This window comes from Mandrillus leucophaeus, unplaced genomic scaffold, assembly GCF_000951045.1.
Source record: "Mandrillus leucophaeus isolate KB7577 unplaced genomic scaffold, Mleu.le_1.0 Scaffold125, whole genome shotgun sequence".
NCBI classification, from domain to species: Eukaryota; Metazoa; Chordata; class Mammalia; order Primates; family Cercopithecidae; genus Mandrillus; species Mandrillus leucophaeus.
This window is the reverse complement of record NW_012100876.1, coordinates 5,075,142-5,092,551: the sequence shown is the minus strand read 5'-3', so window position 1 is coordinate 5,092,551 and position 17,410 is coordinate 5,075,142. Positions and strand designations below refer to the sequence as shown.

At 35.5% G+C, this 17,410-nt stretch overlaps 1 protein-coding gene across 2 annotated transcripts in view; it reads right to left on the bottom strand.

The window, feature by feature from the left end:
* RPGRIP1L (RPGRIP1-like) overlaps nucleotides 1–17,410 on the bottom strand; it is a 99,194-nt gene that overhangs the window by 22,989 nt on the left and 58,795 nt on the right. The window contains exons 18-22 of one of the 2 annotated variants that reach the window (XM_011971924.1): nucleotides 15,947–16,137; nucleotides 15,692–15,775; nucleotides 12,975–13,076; nucleotides 12,356–12,515; nucleotides 11,140–11,213 (exon numbers count right to left, since the gene is read on the bottom strand). In XM_011971924.1, the coding sequence (XP_011827314.1) occupies nucleotides 11,140–11,213; nucleotides 12,356–12,515; nucleotides 12,975–13,076; nucleotides 15,692–15,775; nucleotides 15,947–16,137 (611 nt within the window). The remainder of the gene's footprint in view (nucleotides 1–11,139; nucleotides 11,214–12,355; nucleotides 12,516–12,974; nucleotides 13,077–15,691; nucleotides 15,776–15,946; nucleotides 16,138–17,410) is intronic. The other variant, XM_011971925.1, reaches the window with a different exon arrangement.

Sequence of the window (17,410 nt, the reverse complement as noted above, 5' to 3'; positions counted from 1 at the left end):
GCTACTCAGGAGGCTGAGGCAGGAGAATGGCGTGAACCCGGGAGGCGGAGCTTGCAGTGAGCCGAGATTGCGCCACTGCACTCCTGCCTGGGCGACAGAGCGAGACTCTGTCTCAAAAAAAAATAAATAAATAAAAATAAAAAAAATTAAAAAAAAAGATATTTCAGACATTAACTGTTGGGGATATAAAGAAAAATAAGATACTGTTTCTTTTCTATTTTTTATCTCAAGAGAACATGCTAAGTTCCCATGGGAGTAACTAATACAATAGCTTCCTAGTTACTAGAAGGTAGAAATCTGACAGAACAAGGAGGGAGAAAATAGAAGGATCTGACATAAGAGATTTGAGAGCGAACTGGTAGCCGATTGATGAGCGTTATGAGACTGTAAGCTCAGTGACGGTAGGGACTATTAGATTGCTCACTGCATTATGTAGTACACAATAAACAAGTGGATCTACTCTCATGACAGAGAGAGGTGAGGCACTCATCTCTAATCTCTGGTCTGCAGTCCCAACCATTCTCCTTATTGTAGCAGAACCAATCAAATATCATCTTTCCGTCTGAAAAATCTTCCTATTGCCTTACACTCTAGCCACTCCTTTAAACTTGTGGTGTGCTATTTTATATTGCTCAGTTTTTGCATCTGTTATTTATTGTGTGAAATCTTTTCCATCAAAATTCTACTCCTGTGAGGCCCTGAACCACACATCCTCTCCTTTATGGCAGTAATACTGATCTCCAGGAACAAGTTGGTTGTTTCCTCCTCTGGGCCCTCACTGCTCTTCTCCATCACATTGTACTACATGGAACCATTCACATATCTGCCTCTCTCTATAGACTCTGGGTTTCAGGAGGGCAGGACCAATATCTTACTCATTTTTTGCTACTTCACATCCTCCCCAACATAGGCTCTCAATAAATATTTAATGAAATAGTGGAAACTATATATCTTTTATATATTCAGAATATCTTTTATTTTTCTTCAGGGTCTTGCTTTGTTGTCCAGGCTGAAGTTCAGAGGCAAGATGACGACTCACTGCAGTCTCAATCTCCCAAGCTCGAGTGATCCTCCCATCTCAGCCCCCTGAGTAGCTGGGACTAGAGGAGCAAGTCAACATACCCAGATCATTTTTAATTTTTTTTTTGTAGAGATGGGGTTTCACTATGTTGTCTGGAGTGGTCTCAAACTCCTGGCCTGAAGCAATCCTCCCACCTGGACCACTCAAAGTGCCAGGATCACAGGTGTGAGTCACAGTGCCCAGCCTAGAATATATTTTATTTATTGCCAGAACTATGTGAAGCTGCAGGTATTATTGCCTTCTCATTTAAAAAATATTTATTACGGCTGGGCGCGGTGGCTCATGCCTATAGTCCCAGCACTTTGGGAGGCCAAGGCAGGCAGATCACAAAGTCAGGACATTAAGACCATCCTGGCTAACATGGTGAAACCCCATCTCTATTAAAAATACAAAAAATCAGCTGGGCATGGGGGCACGCGCCTGGTACTTGGGAGGCTGAGGCAGGAGAATCACTTGAACCTGGGAGGTGGATGTTGCAGTGAGCTGAGATCGTGCCACTGCACTCCAGCCTGGGCGACAGAGTGAGACTCCACCTAAAAAAAGAAGGATATTATGTGCCTCTATGTTTTGGGGAGTGGTTATTATTAACTGCTGACAAATATATAGAACTCTTGCTCTCCTAGATTTTAATGAAATAAGACTATCGCAAGACAGCTGAATATTGTTGAATCTAAGTGGTAGGGTACTATTATTTCTACTTTTCTGCATGTTTGAAATTTTTCATCATAAGAAAATGGGGAAAAGTTTCACTCAGGTGAATTGGAAGAGGTCCCAAATAATATACTGATTCAAATGACAGTAACTGAAGCAAAGGCTTTTAGAGAGATGAATAATAATGGTTGTTCAGAATTACTAGAGCAACATAACGGGTCATTCCTCTGCAGGCTATCAGCATCCTTTGATACAGGAAATTGGCCAGACAGCATAGGCTTTAGACTTTTCCTGTTTTGTTTCCCCTCTACATGTATGAACTTTTGTTACCAGGTAAGATGCTTCTTCTCAGTTCTCTTTTTCTTGTTCACCAATTACCCTATTAGCATCGTCAGTCAGCAAGATGTCAGTATCAGCATGTAAAAAGAACATTTGTAAATTTTGATTGTGCGCTGGCTGTGGTGGCTCACGCTTGTAATCCCAACACTTTGGGAGGCCAAGGCAAGTGGATCACTCGAGCCCATGAGTTTAAGACCAGCCTGGCCAACATGGTGAAGCTCCATCTCTACTAAAAATACAAAAATTAGTCAGGTGTGGTGGTGTGTGCCTGTAATCCCAGCTACTCGGAGGCTGAGGCACGAGAATCTCTTGAACATGGGAGGCAGAGGTTTCTGTGAGCCGAGACTGCGCTACTGCACTCCACCCTGGGTGACAGAGCGAGACCATGTCTCTCGGAAAAAAAAAAAAAAAAAAAATTTTTATTGTGGTGAACAGAAGTCATTCAAATAAGAACTGCATGCAACTTATTTTTAGTTGTCTGTATAGATGGACACTATATATTATGTGATTAAATGATCTAGAAATGTGATGACAGCTTATATTACTCTAAAAAAATAAATTATAGCTCTTGTGATTTTGGCTCAATTCCACTATTGCTTCCTGACTGATGATAATTCATATTTTGGATCATATTTTTCTATGTGATCTAAAGTGTTTACTTAGGCTTATTATCGGCATGCTTAAAATTTTCACGTCCTACTTCACAGAATTGTGCGGAATTCTTCCTCTGGTTTCAGCCCTCACAGCAGCCACCCTGGAGTTGAATTGTTGGGCTTCTGAAAACTAATTCAACCTGACAACCCTTAAAAACAGTACTGCATAATTGAGAATGGCCTATGATAAAGGTCTTGCAACTTGTTTCAGTCAGTTATATTTAAATCTAGTTATGGTGAGATTACGGGTGAGCTTAATTGCATTCCAAGTTTCTGCAATGAATAGGCATTTCTTTAACTTTTTATTATAAAACATTTCAAACATGAGAAAGTAGAGAAAATAATTTGGCATATTCAAGTAGTCAGCCATCTCAAACAGATGTTACCATTTTTCTATAACTGATTTAAGTCTTTTTATTGTTGTTGAAGAAATAAAATATTTCAGATACAGGTAAAGCTACCAGCTGCCAAATCGCTTCCCCTCCCTTCCTCATTTCCCCACGGTTACCACTATCTTGAAGTTGGTTGTATCATTCCCAAACATGCCTTTATATTTCCTACTACATATGTGTATATCTATAAACAACATACAGTATTGTTTTCTGTTTTTTGGTTTTATATTAGTGGTATCACACTCTTACTAATCATTCTGCAATTTGTTTTTTTATACTCAGTACTATATTTTTGAGATTTATTCACATTTATTTTTCAAATCCAACTTATTCATATTAACTGTTGTATAGAATCCTATTTATATTGCATATATAATCTACAGTACATTTATTTACCTGCTGATGAACAATTACATTGTTTACAATTTTTTTGCTATTACAAACAATGTTGCATCGAATATCCTTTTATGTTTTCTTGTATACACGCATGATTCCCTTAGGAGCAGAATTGCTGGGTAATAGGTAAGAGAATTTCAACCATAAAGGATTATCAAATTAATCTCCAGATAACTATAAATTGGAGTATTTTATGTATTTTATATTTATAAAAATACTGTATATGTGTGTGTGTGTGTGTGTGTACATAGATGCAAATAAAGCCTACCTGTAGGAGCCACAGTATGTAGAACTTGTTACTTTGTACCAAAACAACAGAGACAAAATGGAACTAGAAGGCCAAGATCTACGTCAATGCTCTTGAAGAGTACAAATTTTAATTGGGGTGAGCTCTAAGACAAGCTCAAAACAGTTGGTTAAAACAATTAGACTTAACCACTGGTATTGACAGAGCCATATGTAAGTAGGGTAGGAATGCATATTAATTAATGGTGATTCTTACAAGTTCCCTTCTTCAGGCTGGGCATGGGTAGAGACATCATCTCAAAGACTCAAAAAAGTCTCCTTGAGTCCCTCACACTAGGCTCTAAAGCTTCCTATTACATTGTGCATCAAATCCACTCTTCATATGAGTTCTGGTTAAAGCATTTTGATTGTTTTAAACAATAACTTTTTAGGGGAAATAAATACATAGAAAGGTGATGTCTCCAGAATCTCAAACTGTTAAGGCAATAAGGTTTTTAACAAACAAAAGAAAACCACCCAGTTGTCATCAGTGGCAGTAATCTATCTTTTCTAACACGTTCTGTTAAAATGTACTATATTAAACAAATAAGGTAAATGTTGCAAACTTCAGTGATGGGGATCAAAACAGTGCTAGCTTTAAGAGTGCTTACTTTTAGAACATTGTCACAGTGTCCTTATATACCCTATAAATTACTATCTCTATGCAGTGACTTGGATTATTTTTTCCTACCCTAATATCAAATTAATCTCAATATAATTATGCCAAATAATTATAAATTGGTATTATTTTATCACCATAAAAATGGTGTGTGTGTGTGTATAAATAGATACAAACCTGAGGGACATGACACATTTCCATCATTAACTGTGGTTTACTATGGCAGCAATGTGAAGCAAGGAGAATTTTAAAAATCACCCTCAATTTCAGGTGATTTTGATCTGCGACTCTCCTTTCACCATCATTGAGAACAGATGTTGTAGTATGGTGGCTCTCGATTTTGGCTGCACATTAGAATCACCAGGGGAGCTATAAACAAAATTCTGACTTAATTTATCCGGGTGGAGCCTGTGCCCTGGCATTTAACAATGCTCCCCAGATGATTCTAATGTGCAGCCAAGGGTGAAAAGTACTGCTTTTTTCTAAAGCTATGGTTCTTGCACTTTAGCATACCCCAGAATCATTTGATAAAACACAGATTGGTGGACTCCATAGAACTTCTAATTCATTAGGTCTCCGGTGGGGCCAAGGATTTGCATCTCTTACAAATTCTCAGGTGATGCAGATGCTGATGTTGAACTCTGGGGATCATACTTTGAGAAATATTGCTCTAAACCAAAAAAGATTAATCTTCCACCGATGGAGACTTCTAACATCTTTATAGAAAAGCTTCCACAATATTCATGTTAAACTGTTATTTTGCTATTATTCAACATTTTAGTACAGAATTAGCTAACTAACTACTTCCTTTTTTGAATCAATCCAAGCTCACCATTAAAAATAATTCAACAATATAAATTACCAAATGTCAAATATAGAAGTTCCTTGTTTCATTCTACCACCTAACTCATGAGTTGGCAATTTTTTTTTTTTTCTGTAAAAGGATGAATACAAATGTTTTTGGCATTGCAAGCTATATGGTATTCAACTTTGCCCTTGTAGAGTGAAAGCAGCAATAGATAATATGTAAACGAATGAATGGCTGGGTTTCAATAACAGTGGAGGGCTGGATTTGGCACATGGGTCATTGTTTGCTGACTCCTGCCCTAGAGATATTCACTGCTAACGCTGTCTGATGTGCATCTTCCCAGACATTTTCTTTGCTTACATAAAGCTAAAGGTCATGTCTGTATGCACAAATAAAAATATATGTATAGACCTTTTTGTTTTTCTTTTGTGTGTGTGTTTGTGTGTTAGAGAGACAGGTTCTCCTCTGTCACACAGGTTGCAGTGCAGTGGTATGATCACAGCTCACTGCAGCCCTGAACTCCTGGGCTCAAGTGATCCTCTAACCTCAGCCTTCAGAGTAGCTAGAACTACAGGCATGTGTCACTAGGCTTGGCTAATGTAAAGAAGTTGTTTTTGTAGAGATGGGGATCTTGCTACATTGCCCAGGCTGTTCCTGAACTCCTGTCCTGAAACAATCCTCTTGCCTTGGACTTCCTAAAGTGTTAGGATTACAGGTGTCAGCCACCACATCTGGCCCCATTTATTTCTTTTTAAATGAAATCATCACTGGGGCATAATTTATCCATTAGTTTGGCTAATGGATAGTGTCAAATAGGAGAAAACATGAATTTCCAAACATTGTTATATATAACAATGTTCATTTTAAGCAGAAATATTTATATTAGCAAAAAATGATAGAAACTTAAGGGTCCATCAAAAGGGGCTTATTTAAATAAATATAGTATAGCCATATAATGAAATATTATGGGTATGTTGAAAGAAATAGAGTATGCTGTCATGGAAAAATGTTGATGGTATGTTAGTAAGAGTTAGTTAAATTGCAAAGCACAAAAAATAGTTTTAAAAGCAATTTCTACCAGGAGAGTATGTCAACATTTCTGGTTTTACATAAAATATATTTTATTTTTATTTATTTATTTTTGAGACAGAGTCTTGCTCTGTTGCCCAGGCGGGAGTGCCATGGTGCGATCTCGGCTCACTGCAACCTCTGCCTCCCAGGCTCAAGGATTCTCCTGCCTCACCTCTTGAGTAGCTGGAATAACAGGTGCCTGCCAATACACCCTGCTAATTTTTGTATTTTTAGTAGAGACAGGGATTCACCATGTGGGTCGGGCTGGTCTGGAACTCCTGACCTTAAGTAATCTGCCCAACTCACCCTCCCAAAGTGCTGGGATTACAGGTGTGAGCCACTGTGCCCAGCCAAGTAAAATATATTTTAAAACCTACTTTCTATCTAGCTTAAGCCCTCACATGTAAAACACTGAGAGTGGCTTATTTTATCCACTGATATCATATTTGATTCCTAAGTGATTTAATAATTTTTCATATGTGAATTCTAACGCTAGTGAATTGCTTTTTGCATTGTGCCTTTCAAAGTTTTAAACATATTTTGCTGAACATCGTTATTGTAATCACCTGGGAATGCCAGCTCATTGTTCAGGGAACCTAGTTTCCAGGTAGAATTGCAATTTAGTCCAATTGAATATGGCAGTTTTTACAAAACTGCTAGGAGTAGGAACAGAGAAAGAGAATGATGTAAATATGCACTGCGCAGAAGAGTCCATTGCTCTTTCAGTCTGTAATTTCCCATTCTCACCTGTGGGCACATTTTAAGACAGCTGTGAGTTCATGGCGATACATTTTGTTGTGAAAAATGAAAGCTGCAGTATTGAATAAAATTAGAAATAATGCAAAAGACAGATTGTTAATTTTTTTAATGCCATGGCTGATGCAAATGTTCAGTTTTGATGTCTATTTTGAGGACCTGAAACAAGGCTTTTAATCAATGTATTATACATCAAATTTATGCTGTTAACTTCTGATTATTCAAATTAATAAAATATTCATAGAGAAATGTCCAAAGTTTTACATTTCTCAGACTTCTGTCCCCCCACCCTCGCCATTAATTATCATGCCTAGAAGCTTTTTAGTAAAAGCAGCAGTTGTCAGGCTGACGGAATCTGACAGGCCAGCAAGGCCCAATTACACTTGCGCTATGTGGCACTTTGATGTCCGGGAAACGAAGAGAGATAGGGGCAAATTGTGTGGCACATTATGTTAATGACTTGATTTAATCCAGCCACTAAACTTTGTGTAGCCTGTTAAAAAAGATGCTAACACTAATTACGCCACTTTGGAAAGGAAAGGAGGGGACAAGCATTTCATACTGACAAAGTGAAGCTCATAAATGTTGTAAATGAAATGAAACAAAATGAAGTAATCTATGATTAATTATACATCACAGACATGAAGAAAACAGAAATAACCACGTAATATGTAGAAGTACTGGGAAATCTGTTAGATTCCTTCTAAGGATCAACGTTTCTAGGAAATAACTATGAACTGTCAGATTCTGTAACATGAAGAACAGAAACTGAATGATCTTAAATTGCTTACACAGTGTATCAGATAATTTGAATTCACACTGTAACTGGCATAAATGATACTTATCTAGGACACTACTTCTAGAGCTAATTTTGTGACATTATAAAATAGAGGCAATTTTTTAAAAAGTGGGGATAACTATAGAGTAGGGTTATCTAATTCCTTTTTAACTAGTTTGTGCGTCTAATCTATTTTTTACATTATTGACAGCATGATCTTTCAAAATGTGATCTAAGCATGTAAACTCCTTAAGATCAGGAGCTTAATTTTTTGTATTCGTGGATCTATTCCCAGTCCCTAGAACAAGGCTAGGAACACAACAAATGTTCACTACATATATATCTGTTTAATGAATGAGTGATCTTCTATCCTCATTCCTTAAAAATCTCAGAGGCCTCAATGCTCTGGATTATGCCTACCTTTTCAGCCTATTCTCCTGGGCTCCCTAAGCATACCATAATGGCTTGGCCCACCCGGAAACCATTCTGAATTCCAGAACAAGCCATGCACTATGTTCTCTAAGATTCTCACGCTTTTCATTCCTTTGGCCTATGATTTTCTCACCCTTTTCATGAACTCCTAATCATCTTCAACACTGGCTCCAGCTTTACTGACTCTAGGAAGTCATCCTTGATGAAGGGAAGGCCCCTCAGGTTGTCTTAGGGACCCCTTCTGAATGCTCCCATAGCACCCCATGCATTCCATTCTCCTGGTGCAGACCACTATACATTTTAATTGTGTTTCCCCTACAGACTACGAATTCTTCGAGGGAAGGAACTGCTTCTTGTATGCCTGCCTGACACACAATGGATGCTAATAAATGAATAATTGTTGTGAGGAAATATTAGCATAGGATGTACTTAGCACATAACAGGCATTCAGTAATACATTCCTTCCTATGAAAGCTATGTTTCACTGTTCTGAGATTTTTACCAGAAGCAGTTCTTAAAGAGAAGACAAAAGAAAAAACTAATGAACCACAAGTACTTTTAAGCTTACAAAAGGATTTATGAAACAATACTACAACCAAAGTTAACACCATCAATAATTAGGCAAAATGACATTTTCTGCCTCCTGATATGACGCAATGAAGAGGACATAGTATCGCTTCTGTATTCCTACCAAAATGCATAACTGGAATCTGATCTTGAGGAAACATCAGACAAATCCAGTGAAGAATATGTTACAATGTAAATGGCCTGTATTAAGGAGTGTCACTGTTATAAAAGACTACAAGAAAGCCTGAAGAACCATTACAGATTAATGGAGGCTAAAGAGGCCTGAAAACGAAATGCAATGTGTGATCTGGATTGGATCTTGGACCATATGAATAAGATGCTATAAATGATATTACTAGGACAACTGACAAAATTCTAATGAAAACTGTAGATTAGATAACAATATTATACAACTCTTCTGAAGTGTTTAGAATTAGGGAGCAAATTCCACATGAATAGATTAATGCCCTCACTCTGTTAGTTCCCTTGACAGCTGATTGTTAAAAAGAACCTGGCAACTCTTACCTCTCTCTTTCCTGCTTCCTCTCTTGCCATGTTATCTACATATGCTCTGGCTGCCCTTATCCTTATGCCCTGAGTGGAAACAGCTTGAGGCCCTCACCAAATGCAGATGCCAGTGCCATGCTTCTTGAACAGCCTGCAGAACTGTGAGCCAAATAAACTACTTTTCTTTGTAAATTACCCAGCCTCAGGTATACCTTTATAATAACACAAAACAAACTAAGAAAACATAGGATGCTGGTCAGTGACTGCTGCTGAAAATAGAATTTTTTAAAGCCCATGGGAGCTGAAGCATGAAGAATTGCTTGCTTTAAATGATGTTCACATTTGAGATAGCATCTGAAACCATTATAGGAAATCAAATTTTGGAATGGTAGTGAAGACCGTATCAGGCTGTAGCAAAGTAACACAAATTATTTTCCCTTAAGTAATGAGAAAAAAAAATCCAGTTTATTACAAAGAAAAAATATATGTATGTCAGAATTATGTGAATATTTTAGAGAAATAGTTATTTCTTTTGCTAAATTTCTTTGTTAAAGTTTATTATACCTTAGTTAAGAGCAATGTACTCACTTCACTGAGATGCTAGCAATGTTGCCAACATACACATGGTTCTATTGCAGGTCTAAGTAGGAGTTTTCATACATTAGATGCTGTTATTATAATTAATAAATATATAATAATAATGATAATAAAATTTTGGACAGATAAAATGTTCTATTTGTATTTATCATGCACAGAAACAGTGGATATCTTGATTTCATGGAGGAATCTGTGACAACAACTGAAATGTTCTGTTCTACTGTTTTGTTTTATTTCTTTATTTTTTCAGAGACAGAATCTCACTCTGTCACCCAGACTGCAGTGCAGTGGTGCAGTCACAGCTCACTGCAGCCTTGAACTCCTGGGCTCATGTGATCCTCCCGCCTTGGCTTCCCAGTGTTGGCATTACAGGTGTGAAGCACTGTGTCTGGTCTGTGGTTTTGTTTTAAAGAGAGACTAAGCTAAGAATGTGTGAAGGAAGAGTTAAAAGAAATATTCCAATTCTTATCAATAAAGTAAAAATTCTACAAAAGAAGTATAATTAATCACAAGAAAAATTAATGTAGATGCACAGAAAAAGCTAGAGCTTTTTACTCACATTTACTTTATAAAAACTTTTTCCCTCTTACAATAAAAAAAATGCTCTGGTAAATAGTATATCTCCCATAAATATTTTAAAAAATATAATTCTCTTCTCAAAATTTCAATTTACATACTACTTTTCAGCCATGTGCTACAAGAAAAGCAAAGTATACCAGTGCAAGATTAATTGCTTTCTAAGAAGCCTTCATTTGTTTTGGAAGAAATGAAATAACTGTAACATATTATCAGTGGATATGTCTAGGTAAGAGTAGTCTATGAATTCACATAGGCAAACTACTATAGTTTCAAAGGGCATCTCACATTTTGAGTTCTTTAAAGTTCAAATCTGTTTCAACACATCTTGGTATGCTAGTCTTGAAAAGGAGTCAAGAAGTCAGCTAGTTTTAAGCAAATAACTATTGTAGGTACAGATTTAAGGCACTCTTTGTGAAAATAATACTTGTATGTTATAATCCATTACATAATGAAACCATAAATAAAAATTTCTTGTACTAGATGACTACTTGGTTAAGATTATGATAAACATTAAAGTTTTTCCAGAAACAGTTTTCCTTAAGATTTTTATATATGAAGACTGCACATGTACTGTGAATGAAAGGCAGCCTTATTTCAGAACATTTCTAGTTGGCATCAAGTTACTGACCTGTTTGATATTCTTGGAGATAGGACCTGGAATAATATAGTCATCACTGTTAGAAGCTGGTATGTCCTCTTCAACTGTTAAAAAATAAAAGGGTAACATTTACACAAGTTAAACCAATTCTACTTATACCTTGTAAAATAAAGAGAAACAAGCACACACCATAAGATAACCTTAAGAAACACGGTAATTGTATCTAGATCTTTTTTAGTAGCAAATTTGTTTACAGACACATTACATTTTAGGGAAAAAAAAGACTAAAAATTTCAAGGTTAATTTTGGTAGAAGCAAAGGAAATGCCAATACAAATACAGTTTATTGTGAAATTTAAGAAAAAATTTTTAAGAAGAGAAGCATAGGGTAATAGATGTTTTTTAACAGTCTGACCAGTAACGTTATGTAAGTCAATGCTATTCTTATTAGAGTTTTAAAATTTTTATTGCTTTATTGAAATAAAACTGACAGACAATAAGCTACAGACAATTAAACTGCAAAATTTGACACACACACACACACACACTTTAATTATTTTTAGAGACAGGGTCTTGCTATGTTACCCAGGCTGGGGTACAGAGGCTATTCACAGGCACCATCACAGCACACTGTAGCCTCAAAGTCCTGGGCTCAAGTAATCTTCCCTTCTCAGCCTCCCAAGTAGCTGAGACTACAGGCGTGCAACACCATGCTTGGCTAAAATTAGATGTTTTGCCGTAAGTGTAACTCTGTGAAACCAACACCACAGTTAAGATAGTGAACATGTCCATCACCTCAAAAAGTCTCCTCAGGCCCCCTCTTCCTTTCTGCCCCTCCCCATTCCTATTCTTACAGATTAGTTTGCTTTTACCAGATTTTTAAAAATACAGTAAGTGGTCATTTTTGGCTGGGTTTCAATTTTTAAAAAGTCAAGACCTCTACACTAACGCAGACAGTAATACTGAACTCAAAGAGAAAATAAAACTGTTTAAAACATAAATTGGGAACATGGTCAGCAACAACACTTGTATTCTATTGTGGAGCTCCAAGTTGAAATAAGAAGAGATACAACAATTCCACCTAACTACAACTAAGCAGATGGAACTATATTCTATCATTTCTGTCAAGAAACAGGTATTGTGAAGTAGATGCTACCATTAAATGAAGAGTTCCATGGTGCACACTCTAACAGACAAAACAAAGCACAGAGTTAACTAAACAATGTTAGTTTAAATAAGAAAGTCACCTTCTGGTTCCAAGTCCTCTGTTATTTCTGTTTCATCTTCAGAAGATGTCAAGCTTTGTTCTGCAAGCTGACCTTCAGATAGTAAAGACACATCATCTTTTCCTTGCTGCATTTTCTCAGTATTTTCTTTTACCTCATCTACACTGCTTTCTTGTGAGACCTGAAGAAATAAAAGCACACTGGCATATTTATTATTGCTTAGATCACATTTTATAGCATTATTGCTGGAACAATTGAATAATAAAGCATGTAAATTTGAGACTTAAATATACAGATATGTGATATGTATGAGACTCAGAAAACAACCACTTCAATTTGTACAGACAAATGACAATATATAGATAAATGGAAATCTGAATATGTACTAAGAATAAAAAATGTATTAATCTCAAAATGAATTTTACATTAAGACTTTAATTCACACATCCATATATTACCTGCCAATAGCAGTATAATTATAGCTGTTACCCTTGTCATATTTTTGACTTTCTATTCCAAGGAAGTCACATATAAAAATAGGAGAAATGCTATGACTTCCTGAGTCATGTCAAAACTTATAAGACAAAGTCTTTAAGAACCAAATTAAACCTTCCAAAATAATTTTAACACAAACACATACCTCGGGAACAGGTGGAACAGTTGGCATATTAATTTCTATTTCTGGTATATGCTCTACCTCTGGTGAAATTTCCTTCATATCTTCAGGAGGAGGAGAAGTCTCCTTATATTAACGTGAAAACATGCATATATGTTATTTTTTATTTATTACTAAATCCCAAATCATTCTATTACATACATACTGAACTAATAAAAATTGGCAGCAAATATAATACTCATATGACACTGAATTTACTTAATTTCAATAAAATGGTATTTATATTCTTTAAAATATAAATATATATAATATATATGTAATTTAAGAACTGCAAGTTCAATTCATTGAAGCACTGTTTACAATAGCAAAAAAAACTAAGAGCAATGCAAACGTCCAATAGGGCATTAGTTAAATAAAATATGCTATATCCAAATACCTGAGTTCTGTGTTACTATGAAAAAATTTGATGTAGATCTGTGTTTATTAACATTACAGAGAATATATAACATGGTATTGAGTAAAAAAGCTACTTACAGAACAATATATATAGTTGTATTATGTTTGATTAAAATACAAACGAGCAAGCAAACGTATGTATGTGTATATTTCCATGGGAAAAAGAATGAAAGGAAATTCATCCAAACAGTATCTCTGAGTTTTAGATTTGGGAACATTAGAACATTAACTTTTTATTTTCACTGTTTTTTTTTTTTCTTTTTTGTATTTTCTAATATTTCTGTGATGATTATAAATTACTCATGTGATTTTAAAAATGTCATATGTTAGCATAGGTATGTATTCCTTGTGATCAATGTCACCTTTTTATTTCATCAAATATGAATTTATAGTTAGCTATTATTCCTGGGTTAATAAACTAATGTTTAGTTTTAAAATATAGCTTATGACTTTTACTATTTTTAAAAGTAAACATGGCCAATGTAGGAAATGTAAAAGATAAATATAAAATAAATCAATATAAATCTAGTACTCAACGGTGGTATCTATTAAACTTCTTAGATTTCTATTTCTGTAAAACTAATTTTTGATGGAAATAAAAATTTTGGTTACACAGTAATAACTGCATATAAATACAATATATCCTGTTACATTTTTAAAAATTTAATATCAGAACATAAATATTTTCTCCTGATATGAAACTTGGAAAACATAATTTTAAATGACAATAGAATATTATATTGATGGGTGTGCCATGGCTTAATGAACCATTTTACTGCTGTTGGACATTTAACTAGTTCACCGTTTTTAGGTATTATGACTAACATTGCAACAAACACCTCTATGTTTGTGTCTTTTTAATGTTAGTGGTCATTTACTCAGGAATCAGGCTGTGTTCAAATCCCAGTTCTAATACTTTGGCCATAAGCAAGTTACTTAACCTCTCTAAACATCACTTTCCCCATCTTTAAATGGGAATAATTCTAGTATGAACTACATAGGGTTGTTGTGAGGATTAAATGAGTTAATAAGCACTCCATAAATACCAGTGATAAAACATCTACTGAATTATAATTATTGAATTCATTATTTATCATACACATATTAAATGCTCTGAATGTGCCAGGTATTATTTTAAGCTCTGGAGAGACAGAATATTTTGAGGTGGGTGGTAGTTACACAGGTGTATACATATTTAAAAATCCATTGAGCTCTATGCTTATGATTTATGTCCTTTACTATGTAAGTTATATGCGAATTACAAAGAAGATATATTTTCTAAAAAGTCCACCAAAGAGAATGGTAACAATCTGAATACAGTAGATATTTTTAAAGTACAGCTGACACCTTTTGTGGATGACCTGGGTGTGGGGGTGAGACAAAAAGAGGAGTCAAGAGGACGCCTCCAAAATTTCATGCCTGTGCAATCAAGTGAGTGATTATGTCATTTACAGAGAATGGGAAACAGTGAAAGAAGCAAACATTTTGGAAGAGGGTTGGTATAATCAGGAGTTTGGTTTCTGACATGTTAAGTTTAAATTCCTATTAAACATTCATTGCACATTAAATAGGTAGTAAGAAAATGAATATGAAATTCAGCAGTGAGGTCTAGACTAAAGATTATAGATATGAAAGTGTCAGCATATAGATGCTTTTTAAAGCCATGGGGCTGTATGAGATCTCTTAATGTAGATATGGATTGAGAAGAGGTCTAAGGATTGACTACAGAGGCACGTCGACATTTAAACGTATGGTTAAGGAGCATGAGAAGTATAATAGTAAACTTGGAGGAAAGCTAGGAAGGTATGGTGTCCCAGAGGCCAAGAGAAGAGAGGCCCGTATTCCACTGTGTCAAATGCTTCTGGGAGACTAAGACAGGCACTGAGAATTGACTATGGCATATGGCAGACAGAAAGTCACTGAGACCTTAGTTAAGAGTAGTTTTATGAGGATGAAAGCTTGACTGAAGTGAGTCCAAGAAACAATGTGAAGTGAAGGAGACAGAGTTTAGAAAACTTTTGAAGACTTTTTTTTTTAAATAAATAGGAGCAGAGGATTGGGGCAGAAGCTAAAGAGAGGTAAGGGCCCAAAAAAGGGTTTAGATAAGAAATTTGAACAGTTAACACTTACATATAGTGCCAAAACACAAAGCGATCATTTTAATGGGAAAAGACATACTTTATTCACCTGTTTCCATTTAAATTAGGTAGGGAATAGTATGCCTATATAATTTATTTCAAATATTTGTTATGAAAAAATCACTATTTTCAGTGTTGACTACTTACATCACTCTGATGTGGCATGATATCCACGAAAGATACCTTCTTACCTACAGGTGTTAAACGTTGTCTTGGTTTAGGTCTTGGTGCCTAAGACAAACCAACCAATATGTCAGACTGAGTATGATGACCATTAGATTTCAGATAAGACTTTAGCTATTACTATTAATTTTTTTTTGGTGGGGGTCACAGGCTTAGTTCTTAAGTTTTATATTCAAAATGTTATACTTGTTAAAAAAATTAAAAGTCACTGTTACTCACTACAACTAGTGTACTAACAGAGGACGCTGGAGGAAGTCTTTGAACAACTTCTGGCTCTTCTCTGCGAATGAAATTTCCTAAGTCTTCCATTGTTATTGATCCACTTGGTGGAAGGTAAGCAAATTTCCATTTCAATATAACATGGATGGTGCCAGCAGGATGCTTTTGATGGTCTGTTAACTCAAATATTCCTGTCAAATTACAACAATTTTAATTAACGCTAGGGTGAAGTTCTATTACTGTAAGAATAAAAGAACAAAGACCTCTCTACTTTAAGAGACTCATGCTATACCGACTGAGCTAGCCAGGTGGTTGTACCCCCTAATTTTGGCTTTTACTCAGAATTCAGAAGGCTTAGAGAGTAGAATAAACACAAAACGATCTATGACAGGTTCATCCCTCAAGTAGACTTCCTTCAGAAGTTAAGGCCTCAAAGATAATACTGAGAAAATTAATTTATAAATAATTTAATTCACTGAAATTAAATTCAGAGATTATTCAGAATTCTTAGCCTTCCTTCGAGAAGGCTCAAGTATCCTCCATTTTGACTTGAAAGTTTTTGCAAGGCTTGTCTCTAAAGAAAAATATATTAATACTTTAAAATTTCAAATAATTTACACATCTAAAGAAATTTTTACATTACCATATAATTCTATTATAATTTTAAATGTATTTTGTTGGGATTTGTTAAATCACTCCAAATTAACAGTAGCACAGAAAAAGTCCATAAAATAAACGGACCATCTACAGCAAATAGCAGTAACCAAAGAAATGTGAATCTGCTATAATGAGTCTCAAATTTTAATAGTTGCACTTGATTTCTGGGTATGAAAAAAATCTCTGACTTAAAAAAAACATCTATCTATCTTTTAAATTTTTTTTAAATAGACAGGGTCTCACTACATTGCCCAGGCTGGAGTGCAGTGATTATTCACAGATGCGATCATAGCACACTGGCCACCTTGAACTCCTGGCCTCAAGCCATCTGCCTACTCAGCCTCTGGAGTAGCTGGGACTACAGGCACCGGCATAAACCTAAATTTCAAGTGTTAGCTTTTGCGTAAGAGTATCCTTTACTTTGCTCTCAAATGTTGATACTCTTTTTAATGGCTGGCTGGAAAAAAAAAACTCCCGAACTCTAGACTTTGGGTAGGATAAAAGGATGTAAGTAGAACATGAGGTGATAAACTTTTATAGGCATAGCAAGACTTCCAGAATAGCTAAGTAAAAAGCTCAGCAAATCCTCTCTTAAAAAATGATTAAAAAAACTGGACAAAATGGTCAGAAACAACCATTTAAGGATTCTGGAAATTGATCAAATATATTGGATAAATCAAGAAGCATTTACTCTAGAAAATCTACTGCACCTTAGTAAGAACAGTAGGAATCTGTGGGACTGCTCTTATCCTCCCCTTTCTTCCCTAGTCCCATTTTGCAGAAGTTCTCCCAGGCTACGATAGGCAC